The sequence below is a fragment of the Tachyglossus aculeatus genome, chromosome X1 (assembly GCF_015852505.1).
Source record: "Tachyglossus aculeatus isolate mTacAcu1 chromosome X1, mTacAcu1.pri, whole genome shotgun sequence".
NCBI lineage: Eukaryota > Metazoa > Chordata > Mammalia > Monotremata > Tachyglossidae > Tachyglossus > Tachyglossus aculeatus.
Window position 1 is genome coordinate 77410000 of NC_052101.1, and position 16436 is coordinate 77426435.

The following is a 16436-nucleotide window of genomic DNA, read 5'->3' on the forward strand; positions in this document are numbered from 1 at the left end:
TCTGGTCTGATTATAGTATTTCTACCCCAGTGCTTAGTACGGTGCTTGATGCATAGTCAGTACAAACACCTCAATTATTATTATTAATGATAATATCATTCTACCAATTACAAAAGACCTGGAACTCCTCAGATGTACCAATGGAGAAGAGATGTGCCTTAGTGGATAGAGCACAGGCCTGGGAGTCAGAAGGACCTGAGTTCTAATTCCTCTCTGCCACATGTCTGCTTTGTGACCTTGGACAAGTCACTTAACTTCTCTGTGCCTCAATTACCTCATCTGCAAAAAAATGGGATTAAGAGGGCTCCTATTGGCCTCTGCTCCTGTCCAGGAAAGACTCAAACAGAAAACGTGTGAGGCCATCTCAACTTTTAGCAGGTTGAGAAGGTCACCACTGTGGCCACTGCTGTGATTCTTGTGACTGTTGGTCTGAGCCATGAGGGCATTGAAATTCTGCTGTTCCTGTAATATTTATCATTGTCCATGTCTTTTATGTTTTTGTTTCATCTTTACACCTATGTGTTATGTCTCTTTTGCCAGCTCCCCTCCGATATTTTAATCTGTGAGCCCCTCATGGAGGAGGGGCCATATCTATATCTCATTCATGTACTTCTTTCTCAGTTCTCAGTGCTTACTACAGTGCTTTGCAGTCAGTAGTTATTGAAGTACTACTTTTATATTAGTATTTTGAGTCCTGGGCTGAAGTTTTTTAGACAAGCCAGCATGATTTTTTTTTTTTTTTGTGTGTGTGTGTGTGTGTGTGAGAGAGAGAGAGAGAGAGAGAGAGAGAGAGAGAAAGACAGAGGCAGAGACAGAGAGAGAGAGAGAGAGAGAGACAGACAGACATGTTTTGGCTTAAATGTGCCAATGATCTCCCCAGGAAGGAAGTTGACATAAGATTTATGAATGAATGACTGCTTCCTAGTACCGCAAGTCATAGAACCAGTAGGGAAAGAAAATATCCTAGATTTAATTCTGGGTAGTGGACTGGTATACATATATAAGAGCCACTGTACAGTATACATCCAGCTCAGTAAAGTTTAACATTCTTCTGAGAGAGAAGGGGAGGATAAAAAAAAGAAGGATATTTAACTTTAGAGAAGGAAACTATGAAGAAATGCAGGCCTAGTTAAGAAGAAACTGAAAACTTACATGATTGTCAAAGTAAAAGAGGTTTTTGGTGGGAAAAGGTCCCCTTTCTAAAAATGGACAGTTCACCTGAGTGAGGAGAACAGAAAGTAGAAAAAGAGGTGTAGTTCAGGTGCAAACTGGAAATTAGGCAGGCCAAAAGGAAGTTGAAAGTCAAAATTATTGCCAAAGCCTATACAAAATAATCTACAGGTATGTAATCAATCATATTTATTGAGCACTTACTGTGTGCAGAGCACTGTATTAAGTACTTTGGAGAGTATAACACAATATAACAGACACATTCCATTCCCACAACAAGCTTACAGCCTAGACATGACTATTCAGTCTATAAAATGCAGAAAGTTGGTGAGATCACTTCCGATCATGGAATAAAAGGTGCACTCAGGGGTGCGCAGAAGATTGCCAAAAGGCTCAGTGAGTTCTTCAGTTTGATCTTTCTTGAGGAGGATTTTACAGATTTCCACAACCAAATCGGTTTTTGCAGTAATTAGGCTAAAGGAACTGATCAGATTATGGAAACCACATAGAATGGTGGGTGAAATTCATGAGCAAGTTGGAAATATATTGATGGGTCTTAGATGGCCTCCATCTGAGACTTTCGAAGGAACATCATCTCCATGTTTATAGACAAAATCAAGGTCTTCTGGGTGATGAAATACCATGAAGATGGAAATAAATCTCATAAAGCAGAGTGAGCGGGCTGAAAAATGACAAATGAGCTTCATTGAGCACAGGTGTCAGGTAATTTATTAAAGAAGAAGTAATCCAAATTACAGTTGCATAACAATGGGCTTGAAATGACTTTACTTCAGAATCAGAGATGACAGTTCTTTTAAATTATTGGTGCAATGTGTAGCAGCCAAAAGGCCAACTGAACCCTGAGCATCACTGGGGAAGCATCATGGTGTACTGGATTCAGCACAAGCTTGGGAGTCAGAGGTCATGGATTCTAATCCCAGCTCTACCACTTGTCTACTGTGTTGTCTTGGGCAAGTCACTTCACTTCTCTGGGCCTCAGTTACCCCATCTGTAAAGTGGAGATTAAGACAGGGAGTCCCATACAAGACAGGGACTGTGTCTAACCTAATTAACTTGTGTATCTACTGCAGTGCTTAGAACAGTGCTTGGTACATAGTAAGCACTTAACAAGTGCCATAATTATTATTAATTATTATTATTAAGAAATGTAGAAAGCAAAAGGCAGAGTCTGGAGATTATCAAAAACTATGTACACCTGTCCCTGGAATAGTGGGCAGTTTTTGTCACTGGTCACTAAAACCTTCCCTGGAACATAGACCCCTATATTTCTTAAGCACAGCCACTTAATTTACAGTTAAATGTAAATAAGTAAGCAAGGAGTAACTATATCCATTATTTATGGGTATCAGTAACATATAAACACTTTAAAATTTTACCTAGTAAATCACTTATAGAATTTTGTAACTTCCATGGGAACCTTCAACCTCTTACATATACACATCTTCAGATAAATACATACCTCTCTAGAGAGACAAACATATTCACAGACACACACAAATCCTCAGAAATGAATACATCCATACACCCTCACTTATTCCCATATTATTAATTCTCCATATCTCTCAGAACAGATCATTTTCTACCTCTAAGTTTCTCATATGGTCCTTCAGCTGGTGTAGAAGTAGTGGAGCGTGTCACTCCAACTTCACTAGAGCAACTTGTGCCACATACTCCAAAGGAATGAGGAGTTTGTAGAAGACAAAGAGGCAGCAGAGCAGTTCCAAAACAGTCCAAAAAGCCTCATCATTTTCCAACAGAATGATTTACTTCTTCAGGCTGCTCTGTGAGGTACTTCAGGCAGAGTTTTCAAATACTTCCTGTCACTCATATCATAAACAGGTCTGGCATCGAATCCTAATAGCTTAGGAAGGGCAGGCCACCAGAATCTCTTTCCCTGTAGAGATGCCTCATAACATGGCCATCAATCAATCAATCAATCAATCAATGGTATTTATTGAGTGCATACTGTGTGCAGAGCACTGTATTAAATGCTTGGAAGAGCATAATGCAACAGAGTTAACAGAAGCATTCCCTGTCCACAACGAGCTTACAGTCTAGAGGGGGAGAAAGAGCAACTACGTCAGTTGGGTTGTGGGAAGTCTTGCTTTTGCTTGAACCATCTGGAAGCCTAGCCTATGAGATTAATATGGAGTATTAGGTTCTCAGTGCAGCCCTGAGTTCATTGAATCCAGTGGCTACCAATCAATCTGCGGATCAGGCAGAAACTCCTCACCCTGGGCTTCAAGGCTCTCCATCACCTCGCCCCCTCCTACCTCATCTCCCTTCTCTCCTTCTACAGCCCAGCCCACACCCTCCGCTCCTTTGTCGCTAATCTCCTCACCGCGCCTCATTCTCGCCTGTCCCGCTGTCGACCCCTGGCCCACATCATCCCCCTGGCCTGGAATGCCCTCCCTCCCAACATCTGCCAAGCTAGCTCTCTTCCTCCCTTCAAGGCCCTACTGAGAGCTCACCTCCTCCAGGAGGCCTTCCCAGACTGAGCCCCCTCCTTCCTCTCCCCCTCGTCCCCCTCTCCATCCCCCCATCTTACCTCCTTCTCTTCCCCACAGCACCTGTATATATGTATATATGTTTGTACATATTTATTACTCTATTTATTTATTTATTTTACTTGTACATATCTATTCTATTTATTTTATTTTGTTAATATGTTTGGTTTTGTTCTCTGTCTCCCCCTTCTAGACTGTGAGCCCACTGTTGGGTAGGGACTGTCTCTATATGTTGCCAATTTGTACTTCCCAAGCGCTTAGTACAGTGCTCTGCACACAGTAAGTGCTCAATAAATACGATTGATTGATTGATTGATTGACTGAAGATACCTCAGATCCAGGGGTGTTCGTTTACCTCTATTTAGAGTAAGAATGAAGAGTCAATTGGTTAGGGCAGTTAGAAGCATTTGCCTTTTAAAATATGAATTCTTGACAAAATGATTCTGGGGTTTCTCCAGTTCTTTTCCAGCTAAGATTCTCTACAATGCTAAAATGATAATCCCTCTAGCATCTAAGGCTTCTAACACAAGGAATCAGACAAAAATTGCCACTACAGAGAATCACAGAGGAATCTGAGCCTCATGCCTTGAAACATGCTCCTCAACCTTCAGAGAACAGCATTTTCTTACTGAGAATTCCACAGCAGGGGAAATGAGAAATTCACCATGGTTAAGCAGTTAAACCCCTTTAGGTTTTAAAACTCGACACACTTTGGAGATAATTTTTTAAGGGTTGAAAATATCGTATTTGCCCATAGTCTCTGAACTGTAGACTATGCCACATTTTCCCCATCTTTGGCTGTAGAGTACTACCCTCACCACAAAATAGGTGCACGCAAAACTGGGCAATGAGGACACAGTATAACAAAACGCATGTTATCTCAAAGAAATGAAGAGTTGGGTTTAATCAGTAGAAGGTTACAATGACTGACTGGCTCTTGATGGATATTAATAAGAAAGTAACACAAGTTCTAAGTTTAAATTATGGCTCAAAATACAAAATAGGAAGAAACGTCTTCACTAACCAAAAAAAACTAGTTTTAATCAAAGTCTCTTCAATATTTCAGGTTATACCACTTTAATTTTTTTAAAAAAGATCAAACTTCTAACTGGTCTGCCTAATAAAAAGAAATTACATTGACATAGGGGGGATTAAAATAAGCCAGTACCCAAGACAACAGCTAGAATTGCATATTTTTTAACATATACTTGAGAATTTCAGTTTAATTAGCTTGCTTCAGAAGTTCCATAAAAAGCTGAAAACTGAAAACAGGCTTACTTGAAACAGTCCTCACAAGCAATGTTCCCTGTGGTCTCCTTTATTGTGCGTTCAGAAACAAAAGCTGGATATTCGGTGTCACACGGCTCTAGGGTTTGTTTTAACCTTTGTGCTAAAGACATAGAAAGAAAAGTTGATGTTACTCTGTAAGAAATCGTGAACCACATGAAATACCATAGTAAAGAGTTTACAATGTAACTCGGCCTGTGATTTTTCCTAGGCAGTGCAAAAGTCTTTACTTTCCCATTAGTAAAATGTGTTTATCTGTAAACTGATTCTGGAAACATTAATCCTCAGGCTATATCTTTTACCAAAGAATAGTAATGGTTTTAGAACCCCTTTGAAACATCATTCTCCTAAGATCAAAGTTTTTATAGCTTATGAAATGACATTTTTAATTGAATCTCAAACTATTAGTGATTGTTCCTAATTTTATTTACTATAGTTTTGAGGGTTTTTTTTATAATTGAAACAATTACATATTCTTTTTGAATGTTAAAATGATTTAGCTTCCTCTGACCAAAGGTCCTTGGGTGTGTCTGCATAAAAGCACTCACCAGGAAATTAAAATATCAAGCCCAGTTCCTGGGTTTCTGTTTCAGTTATACTCTTGGGCTTTCCCTAAGATACTTGCTGACTTCAGTTTCATCTCTGGAACACAAGTTAGAAGAGGGCCAAATATGATAACATTGGACAAACTCCACAGAGAAAGTTCAGTACTTTATGCATCCAATATGGTTCCTTCTAAAGCAAACAGACTGTTGATTAGTTCTGAAAAGCTCTCAGATCTCTGCTGGCAAACCAAATCAAGAAATCATTTGAGTCACTTAAGAGGCATTTAATATTTTCTTTTTGAAAGGACAATTCAGTGGTTCATGGGCTTATCTTGTGTGAGTGGAGATAAGTGAGAAGCAGGGAGAAAGTAATCTTATGTCCCTATCCTGAAACACTTCGGCTTTAAGACTCAGCCACAATGAAGTACAGAATGGCGGCAATTATCATAATAATTGAACTCTTTAAAAGCCATGTTACTGAGGAAAAGGGCATTTCTTGTCATTTATCCAGATAGATTATTTACATGAAACAAATTTAAGCAGTCCCAGGATTCACTATACTCAGTAGACAAAAGCCTATGAATGAAACTATTCTGGGACTAATCTGGCATTGTTCAATGGCAAATACTATTTTGGAAATATAGTTTCCTGGAAAATTTGTGATCATCAATGCTAACGGGACTAATAGTTTAGAGAGACAGTTAAGTTTGAGAGTTCTTATGTAATGCTTCTTTCATGATAGAAATGAACTGGTATGTTTATTATAAACACTACAAACTAAATCACAGTGCACATATACGCCAATGTATAATGAATTTTGATTTTTCAGACATTTTGTTCCTTAATCTTTGGAAAAAAATCATGACATTTAGGACAAGAATGCTTTTCTAATTCTAACAGCATACAGCAGTTCCCCAACTTCGATTATGGAACATAAAGAAATGATACCTTCTCAATAATAAGAATATGTGCTCCCACATTCCTATTCATTAAGGAAATGTAGTATGTCTGTAAGGAGCAAATCTGTAAATTAAGGGTGCTCATGATAGATGACTTGGCTAACAGAATCTATTCCCTAGATGACCCATACACTATGCAATTACAGCAGAAGATTATAATGGAAGGAATGATGGTTTTGATATTTTCATTTCTAATCTTCATCCAATTATGATTATTTTCTTTAAAATACCTTTCTAATCTATACATATGAGTGCATACAATCAATGGTAATTATTGAGTGCTTACTCTGTGCAGAGCACTTTACAAATATGGGGTGTATATGTATTATAGTGCTTAATGATCTTTTAATAATTAGAACTTTAGAAAGCAAAGACAAAACGAAATGATAAAAGTAAGAGTTTTTTATAGCATTTGTTAAGCAATTACAATGTGTCAAACAGTGTTTCAAGTTCTGGGATGAGTACAAGCACTTAGGACAGTGGTTGGCACATAGTAAGTGCTTAATACCATCATTATTATTATTACAAGTTAATTAGGACTGAGACAGTCCCTATCCTGCATGGAGCACACAGTCTAAGTAGAGGGAGAACAAGTATTTAATCCCTACCATCCACTTCAGATACTAGTCATAGTAATAATAATAATAATAATAATAATGGCATTTGTTAAGCGCTTACTATGTGCAAAGCACTGTTCTAAGTGCTGGGGAGGATACAAGGTGATCAGGTTGTCCCATGTGGGGCTCACAGTCATAATCCCCATTTTACAGATGAAGTAACTGAGGCACAGAGAAGTTAAGTGACTTGCCCAAAGTCACACAGCTGACAAGTGGCTGAACCGGAATTTGAAGCCATGACATTAGACTCCCAAGCCCAGGCTCTTTCCACTGAGCCCTGCTGCTTCTCTGGTATTTGTTAAGTGCTTACTATGTGCCAAGCACTGTTCTAAGTGCTGGGGTAGATACAAGGTAATCAGGTTGTCCCACGTGGGGCTCACAGTCTTCATTCCCATTTTACAGATGAGGGAACTGAGGCCCAGAGACGTTAAGTGACTTGCCCAAAGTCAAACAGCTGACAAGCAGAGAAGCAGCATGGCTCAGTGGAAAGAGCCCGGGCTTGGGATTCAGAGGTCGTGGGTTCTACTCCCGACTCCGCCACGTCTGCTGTGTGACCTTGGGCAAGTCACTTAACTTTTCTGAGCCTCAGTTACCTCAACTGTAAAATGGGGATGAAGACTGTGAGCCCCACATGGGACAACATGATCACCTTGTATCCCCCCACAGTGCTTAGAACAGTGCTTCACACATAGTAAGCGCTTAACAAAGCCATTCATTCAATCATATTTATTGAGCGCTTACTGTGTGCAGAGCACTGTACTAAGCGCTTGGGAAGTACAAATTGAATAGTGATGATGGTATTTGTTCAGCACTTACTGGTAATAATGATGGCATTTGTTAAGTGCTTACTATGTGCAAAGCAGTGTTCCAAGTGCTCGGGAAGTTACAAGGTGATCAGGTTGTCCCACAGGGAGCTCACAGTCTTCATCCCCATTTACCATATGAGTTTATTGAGGCCCAGAAAAGTGAAGTGACTTGCCCAAAGCCATGCAGCTGACAACTGGCAGAGCCAGGATTTGAACCCATGACCTCTGACTCCAAAGCCCATGCTCTTTCCACTGAGTCACGCTGCCATCATTATTAAGTGGCAGAGCCGGGATTAGAACCCATGACCTCTGACTCCCAAGGTCATCTACCACTCCCCAGACCCTACTTCAAACATTTTGAACGATTTTGATGCCTTCTCATACTCCTTCATTCATTCATTCATTCATTCATATTTATTGAGCATTAATTGTAAATCTTCAAAGTGCATTAGGTTGCATGCATTTACTACGTTTTCTGTTTGGGGTAAGAAATATTTATTATATTGAGCAATGTTGGATGGAACCATTCATTCATTCAATCATATTTATTGAGTGCTTACTGTGTGCAGAGCACTGTACTAAGCACTTGGAAAGTACAATTCAGCAACAGAGACAATCCCTGCCCAACAACGAGCTCACAGTCTAAAAGGGGGGAGACAGACAAAAAAACAAAACAAAAAAAGTAGACAGGCTTCAATAGCATCAATACAAATAAATAGAATTATAGATATATACACCTCATTAATAAAATAAATAGAATAATAAATATGTACATATATACACAAGTTCTGTGGGGGGGGGGCGGGAGGTAGAGCACAGGGAGGGAGTGGGTGTGATGGGGAGAGGAGGAAGAGCAGAGGAAAACGGGGGCTCAGTCTGGGAAGGCCTCCTGGAGAAGGTGAGCTTTCAGTAGGGCTTTGAAGGGGGGAAGTGTGCTAGTTTGGTGGATGTGAGGAGGGAGGGCATAGCAGGCCAGAGGTAGGATATGGGCCAGAAGTCGACGGCAGGACAGGCGAGAAAGAGGCAGAGTGAGGAGGTTAGCAGCAGAGGAGTGGAGTGTGCAAGGCTAGGCTGTAGAAAGAGAGAAGGGAGGTGAGGTAGGAGGGGGCAAGGTGATGGAGAGCTTTGAAGCCAATAGTGAGGAGTTTTTGCTTGATATGAAAGTTGATGGGCAACCACTGGAGATTTTGGGGGGGGGGGGGGGACGGTGACATGCCCAGAGCGTTTCTGCAGAAAGATAATCCAGGCAGCAGAGTGAAGTACACACTGAAGAGTGGAGAGACAGGAAGTTGGGAGAACAGAAAGGATGCTGATGCAGTAATCCAGTCAGGATACGATGAGTGATTGCACTAACAAGGTAGCAGTTTGGATGGAGAGGAAAGGCCGGATCTTGGCGATGTTGTGAAGGTGAGACCGGCAGGTTTTGGTGACGGATTGGATATGTGGGATAAATGAGAAAGCGGAGTCAAGGATAATACCAAGGTTGTGGGCTTGTGAGACGGGAAGGATGGTAGTGCTGTCCACAGTGATAGGACAGTCAGGGAGAGGACAGGGTTTGGGAGGGAAGATAAGGAGCTCAGTCTTGGACATGTTGAGTTTTAGGTGGCGGGAGGGCATCCAGGTGGAGATGTCTTTTCTCCATCCCTACATTAATCCCTCAGGATTTCAATGTTCAGATAGATGTTCCTGCCCACCCTTCTGCTGCCCACTTCTATCACTCCTCAACTCCAATGACCTCCTGCTCCACCCTACCTCACTCACTCACCAACTTGGACACACACTCAATCTCACTATCTCTAGTCACTGTATAATCTCTACCTTCACCAAATCTGAAATCCCTCTGACCACAACTTCCTCACCTGCCTTCTTTCCCACACACCCCTTCCCCACAAATCTGTCCTGTTTCCCCACAGAGATCTCCAATGTTTTGAATCCAGCCAATTTTCTCAAGTTATCACGACACATTTAGTCTTAATACCCAAACTACCTACCCTTGATGACCAAATCGATGCCCTCAATACCACTCTTTATACTGAACTCAGCTCAGTCACTCCCCTATCCCTTCATCAATCTCGTACCATTAACACACAGCTCTGAGTCACCTCCACAGTCCACTTACTTCACTTCTGTGCATGAGCCACAGAGTCTTCTTGCAGAAATCCAGATATCAGGCCAACCTTATCTACTTTAATTTCATGTTTGCGTGCTTTACATCTGCCTGGAAAAATTATTTCTCCATCTTTATTGATTCCCATTGTCCTCACCAGTTGTTCCAGGTATTTAACTCCCTCCTCAAATCCCCTGTCCCCCCATCTCTCCCTTGACTCACCTCACCTTGCTGCTCTCCTACTACAACCAAACTTGCAAACTTTGCTCCTATAATGGCAACATACTCGCTGCACCTGGATCACATCTATCACACCGCTGAGCTCTTACCCCCATCCTGCCTCTGGCTTGGAATGCCTCTCTCTTCATATCTGACAGATGATCATTCCCCCCACCTTCAAAGCCTTCTTGAAGGCACATCTCCTCCAAGAGTCCTTCCCCAGCTAGGTGCTCATTTCTTCTTGCACTCCCTTCTGCATCACCTTTGTATTTGGATTTGCACCCTTTACTCATCTCTCCCTCAGCATCAAAGCACTGATGTACATACCCATAATTGATTTACTCATATTAATGTCTGTCTCCCCCTCTGACCCAAGCTCGTTTGAGCAGGGAACCAATATTGCACTCTCACAAGAGCTTAGTACAGTGCTCTGCACACAGTAAGCACTTAATAAATACGATTGATTGACTGAAACTGAGGCACAGAAAATTTAAGTGACTTGCCCAAGGTCACAAAGCAAACAGTTGGCAGAGCTGAGATCAGAACCCAGGTTCTATGATTCCCAGGCCCATGCTTTTTCACTAGCCCAATCTTAATACATTGGTGCCATAGCATGTCTGTCTTTTCTAGACTCTTTAGTCTGTTCAAGCAATCAGTCAAACAATGGTATTTATTTAGCACTTACTGTGTGCAGAGCACTAGACTCACAGTGCTTGAGCAAGTACAATACAATGGAGTTGATGGACACACTCCTTGCCCACAAGTTGGAAAGAGATCTTGATTTTTCTTTTACAGAGTCAAACGTATTGTTAGATCTTTCTGAGTGATCAACCTAATGTGGAAACTTGTAAAGTTGTAGCATGTGCTGGACTTAACATTTGGTTCCATTTAAAATACAGATTTTAAACTTTGCCCACCATGAACATGCACATGGTGCACATATACAGGATGTACTAGACACGTCCTTTGGTTTGACGATGCCACTGACACAGGGGGATGGGGTGAGGAGATGAGAATGGTTCAGGATAAATCATCACTACTACTGCAAAAATGATATCAGTGCATGTCCTGTTGGTGGGAGCAGACCTATTGTCTCAATCATTGGTATCTCAGCAATGCCTAAACCTGAAATATATATGTGTCCATTCATGAATCTATTTAAAATATTTTAAGGAATCACTTTCAGTGCAAACAGGCCCCTGAAATTAAGAAAAAAAACTTTGTCTTCCTTAGTGTAAGAGAGAGGAAAAAAAAAAGCTACACTTACCTATGGCTGTTATATCTGAGTGCCACCAACTGCACAGATTAAATTCCACCAGAAATCTAAAAAAAGAGAATAGAATGAAAATCCTGATTTGTATAGGTAATGTATACAATTATTAGTTGTTTTATATTAGTTGTATTATATGTTGTTTCAACACTATGCAATCTGTTTTTAAAAATATAAAAATTGGAGCTAGTGACATAAATTCTAGTTTGTTTTATTTAGTTGCTGTTTAGTTTTCACTGGGCTTCATCTTTCTAGTGAAAATTTATTCTAACATTGGTGGTAGCAAGACAGCATAATTAGGCTTTCTCATAATCGAGAGCTTTTCTGTTAGGAAAGCTAATTATATTCCCCAATTCATGGCAGCCAACAGCAATTTAAAGATGATCATTATTTATGACAGTCTTCATTATTCAGCATACTTTAATTCTGTAGTGAAAAGCCATTTGGTTAGAATTTTTCTGACCTTGGCAGAAAGAATACAAATTAATACACTCATATCCAGTTTAAGAATGTTAAGAAAAAAAAATTGTAGCTGCTCAAAGTTGAATAGCTACAGCTTTACCAGTGTATATGTGTGAGGTGTGCAAAATCAACTTTTTCTATGAAAAATGAACTCTGGGACTACTTATAAAAATTGATAAAATGCCTCAGTTTAAAAACCTGAAATGTATCAAAGTTATTAAGTTAATATTAGTAGAAAATGGTTACAGTTTTCAAGCACATGAACTGGGAAGAGCTGGGTTAATTTTTCATGCATATTAGACAAAATTGCCACCAGCAGCCCATTTTCAATACAAATTCAGACATGGTTCATCAGTCTGCTACCTCCTGTTCTCAGAATCCTTTAATTACACCAAGATCCTATTTTAAATCCAGTTTTATGGATGTCAACAATTTCAAAAAAGCCGTGAAGTAGCATATGCCTATTTAATGGCAAGGGATCTTCTTTAAGCCTACAATGTTGCATTCTGCAAAAAACAATAATAAATATGTAGTTTGACCAGTGTGGATGATTTGTTACCAAGTCAACTTATATGATACTTTCTTTTTGTTGACTTTGTGTTATCTTAAGTAATGTGTCCAACTTGTCCTTCAATACTTATGTCCTTTATCTTCATGCCATTTTAAGTTTGACTTAAGCAAGTCAATGATGCATTACTTACATTCAAAACATTACTAAGATTAGACAAACTAAACAATTAAATAACACCTGAGAAGCACACCTAGATCTCACAGATGATTTAAAGGGTCTGTGTTACTGTATATTGTATGAAATCACAAAGTGGCATAATGAATCACCTAGATAGTATGTGCTATTGAAAGCAGCCCACCCAAGAGCATTATAAACAGCCAAAGAGTCATGTTAAATTTAACAGTAATCACAATAAATACATTTGGATTGTGCATTGCAAGTTTTTAGACTCCCAAAGACGTAAGGCTAGAGGTAATGGCCATGAATAACCTAATAAAAGTTACAATTACTCATTCATACATTCAATATTTTCCAAGATACTGAATTAGGTTACCTAGAAGATATTAAATTTATTATCCACGCACTTCAAACTGAATGTCTCCATATATACAGACATACATATATACATCTATACATACATATATATATTTAAAATTTCTAAACAAATTTACTTACAAGACAAGTTCTGTCATTATCCATTTTACTGCAGCAAAGGCGGCATTATAAGGCTGAAGAGAAGCAATTCATTTAATCAAAAAGTAAAATATACACAATTTGTGCCTTAACTCAAGGCTTTACATAAAGACAATGTTATTCTTTCAGTCAGATTTATATCATGTTAATAAACAGGGGAACCTTTCCTAAGTGATGAAAATTTTAAGATACTGTATCACAAAGCTAACATTTTAAAACTTTGAACTCCTCTGTCTTGAAACATGATTTACAAGTAAAATAAACATGATCTGATGCAAGGGTTATCACCAGGGGGAAAAAATGGAAGTTTGGCAAATGATACCTAAATTTTTAACCTCTAGAGGTTGGTATTTCCCAAGACAATGTAGTGAGTTATATCATATAACTGCTTCAAATTATATTTCAACTATTAGTTTGCTTAAAACAGAATTCCCTATTTTTCACTAAAGTCATTCAGTCCTTATAATAAGTCAAAATTGTACACATTTGCTTTAACACATGCACTGATTATCAACCAGTCATACCTAGATGAATAGATATTGCTTTTCATTACACTTGCCAATTATTATTTTACAAAGAGTACCCACAAAAATAAGTGAAATTATTGTAGAAGACCTCGATTATAAAAAGGGACCCTCACTCTTTCATCTTTTCTTCAGAATATTTTACTTCTAAAAAGAGGTTAAGTTGTTTATTTTGTGATTTTCCTATGCCAAGAATTCAATTTCCTGAATTCAGGATTAACATGGGCTGTTTCCTTCACTCAAATCATTGTTTCTAGGTATTTAAGATGTGTAGCATGTTCTGAGGCCCTACAGCAAAGAGGCAACCACAGAAACAACAAGATAAAATTTAACTCTTTTTGTAATATTTATTGTTGAACATCACAAAACATCCTAATAGGATTTCCGGGCTTTTAGTGTGCACATTATTCGAGGTTTGTAACATTTATATCATTCATATTCACACTAGGGATGGGAAAACTATACTTCATCATTATAATAACTATCAACTCAAAGCCTTACCCATTCCTGAAACTTCTAATTTTCTCTGTTATTCCCACTTCCTTTCTTTTACAGAAACATAATTAATGAAAGAAAAACTCGAAAATGATGTTCAGTCCACCCAGAATTAAGGGGGAGATCTGTCTTCCTGTGTCTTCTGAGGCTTTTAGCCTAGTAGTTAGTACATTCACCCTTTGAACTGCTCTAGATAAAGATCTGAACTTTTGACAGCTTCTCCAAACCAAAAAACTACCTTCAAATAGGGTGGGTTAGCAGTTTCTGTTTGTGACAAACAAGAACCAACCTCCTTTTATTTTTAATTCCACGCTATTTTCCTACAGATTGGGCAATGACATTTCAGCAAGAATTGTGCTGGTCAGGTACCAAGAATAAATAACGGGATGAAGTTTGCACCAGGTGTGCATATATAAAATATATTTCTGCAAGCAAAAGCAGAATATGCATCATTTTAAAGGTATCAAAAATAAATTGGATTATGTGAATGCATAATTGAAAATCAAATGCATATTATCAACTTGGTTAAAGCCTGTGAGTTCTTAATGCCTAAAAGTAAAAGAAAAATTTTTAGGATTTGAAATTCTAAAATCATTTACATCAAAATTTAGAGAAGTTATGTTATGACAGCATAGCATCCTATGTCTGAAAGCTTAATGTTCTAAAGCCTACTGTATAAACTGACTCCAAGAATTTTCCTAGGCTCCAGTTTTGGGGGGTTCTGTTTTTTTTTGCCATGTTGCACTAGCAATCTTTGGTCTGACTTTGTTCACAAATGATACAGCCATTCTACATTTTATACCCAAGTGCACCCTATACATATATAATAATAATGATGATGGCATTTATTAAGTGCTTACTATGTGTAAAGCGCTGTTCTAAGTGCTGGATCTAGAGGTCACAAATTGTCATTTGGTAATGAATCAATGATTTTTTCCCAGACCTTTTTTTTCATTTAAGAAAATTAGCTATCAGATGTACAAATGTGTGTACACAATTACAGAGATAGCACACACTTATTTGTCTGTATTTTTCAGGATATATATCCCAAACGATATTATTTGCATATTTAAAATTCTATACCTTTACCTAGATCACATTTTATCAAATAATTTAAGGAGTTCTGAAACCTGGGTTTTATAATGGCACAATAGACCCTTCTGATCTGGTGACAAATTTTTAAGCATTAGAAGTGGCATTATTAAAGAGGAGACTGTGTGATATACATTACAATAAAGTGATACGACAGTCACATATCACATAAGAAATAGCATTTCTGTTAAGGAAAACTAAATTATCTTTCCTATAATCCCAAATTACAAAATCTGTTAAAACTTCAACCATTTTCTAAACATCAGAAAGATGCAACATTAATCCCTTCAGTTCTGGTTGCTATTTATTGCAGCACAAGGTATTCATTGAAATGCCACCACTTGTCTTAAGGAGGCAGTCAGTAAATATTTTAAAGAGTCAAAATATGAATGATGGGTGTATGATAACTGATATATACATATATTATATAATTATATATAGAAAGAGCTATATACAACCATTTTAAGGGTGGGTTTCTGGAATGATAACGATACTTACATCCAGTAAGCTATGAGCACTGTCGCTACTTTCTTTGTTTGTTCTACACATGGCTTGGTAGTCATAAAGTGTAATTCTACAGGAAGAACAGAAAAGTGATTGACTAAAAGAAAAGAACACACCAGAGTTCAAGAATAAACGACAACAGGGATTGTCCACCATTGGGGTGGGAGGCAAAAGAAAAAAGGTTAATTGAAATACATTTTTAGAAATAGGAGCATCCAGGCAGGAAAATAAAGGAAACACACAATACCAATCTATTGCTCAATCATTTTCCCCTCTTTTAGAAGGCAAAGCAAAAGAAATGTACGGTTTGGGAACGGCAAAGTGAAGGAGGCAACACTCCCCATTTAGTGACAAATGGTGGGATAAACGGTAGGAGAGAAGGAAGGATATATCTGTCAGGATGCTCAAACAGCCCCACTCCATTCTGGGCCAGCACCTAAGGCCCAGACTGAAGCTCCGTATGAGCTGGAGAGTTAATAGCAACCTCTGCTCCGAAGTATCTAGGAACCATGTTCGGATAGTTCTATGTGCTTCCAAGGTATGTTAGGGCAGTTACAAGCCTTACATGCCTGAGCCTGAATATCCTACAAAAGAGTGAAATTTTCCAAATAAAGGGAGTTTCATGTGTAGCAGCTATGCTTACGAAA

General features: G+C 38.7%; 1 protein-coding gene across 1 annotated transcript in view; it reads right to left on the reverse strand.

Moving 5' to 3' along the window:
* CACNA2D3 (calcium voltage-gated channel auxiliary subunit alpha2delta 3) overlaps positions 1 to 16436 on the reverse strand; it is a 1043639-nt gene that overhangs the window by 45045 nt on the left and 982158 nt on the right. Inside the window, exons 32-35 of the mRNA XM_038772667.1 lie at positions 15784 to 15859; positions 13157 to 13209; positions 11506 to 11561; positions 4977 to 5088 (exon numbers count right to left, since the gene is read on the reverse strand). Of these exons, the coding sequence (XP_038628595.1) occupies positions 4977 to 5088; positions 11506 to 11561; positions 13157 to 13209; positions 15784 to 15859 (297 nt within the window). The remainder of the gene's footprint in view (positions 1 to 4976; positions 5089 to 11505; positions 11562 to 13156; positions 13210 to 15783; positions 15860 to 16436) is intronic.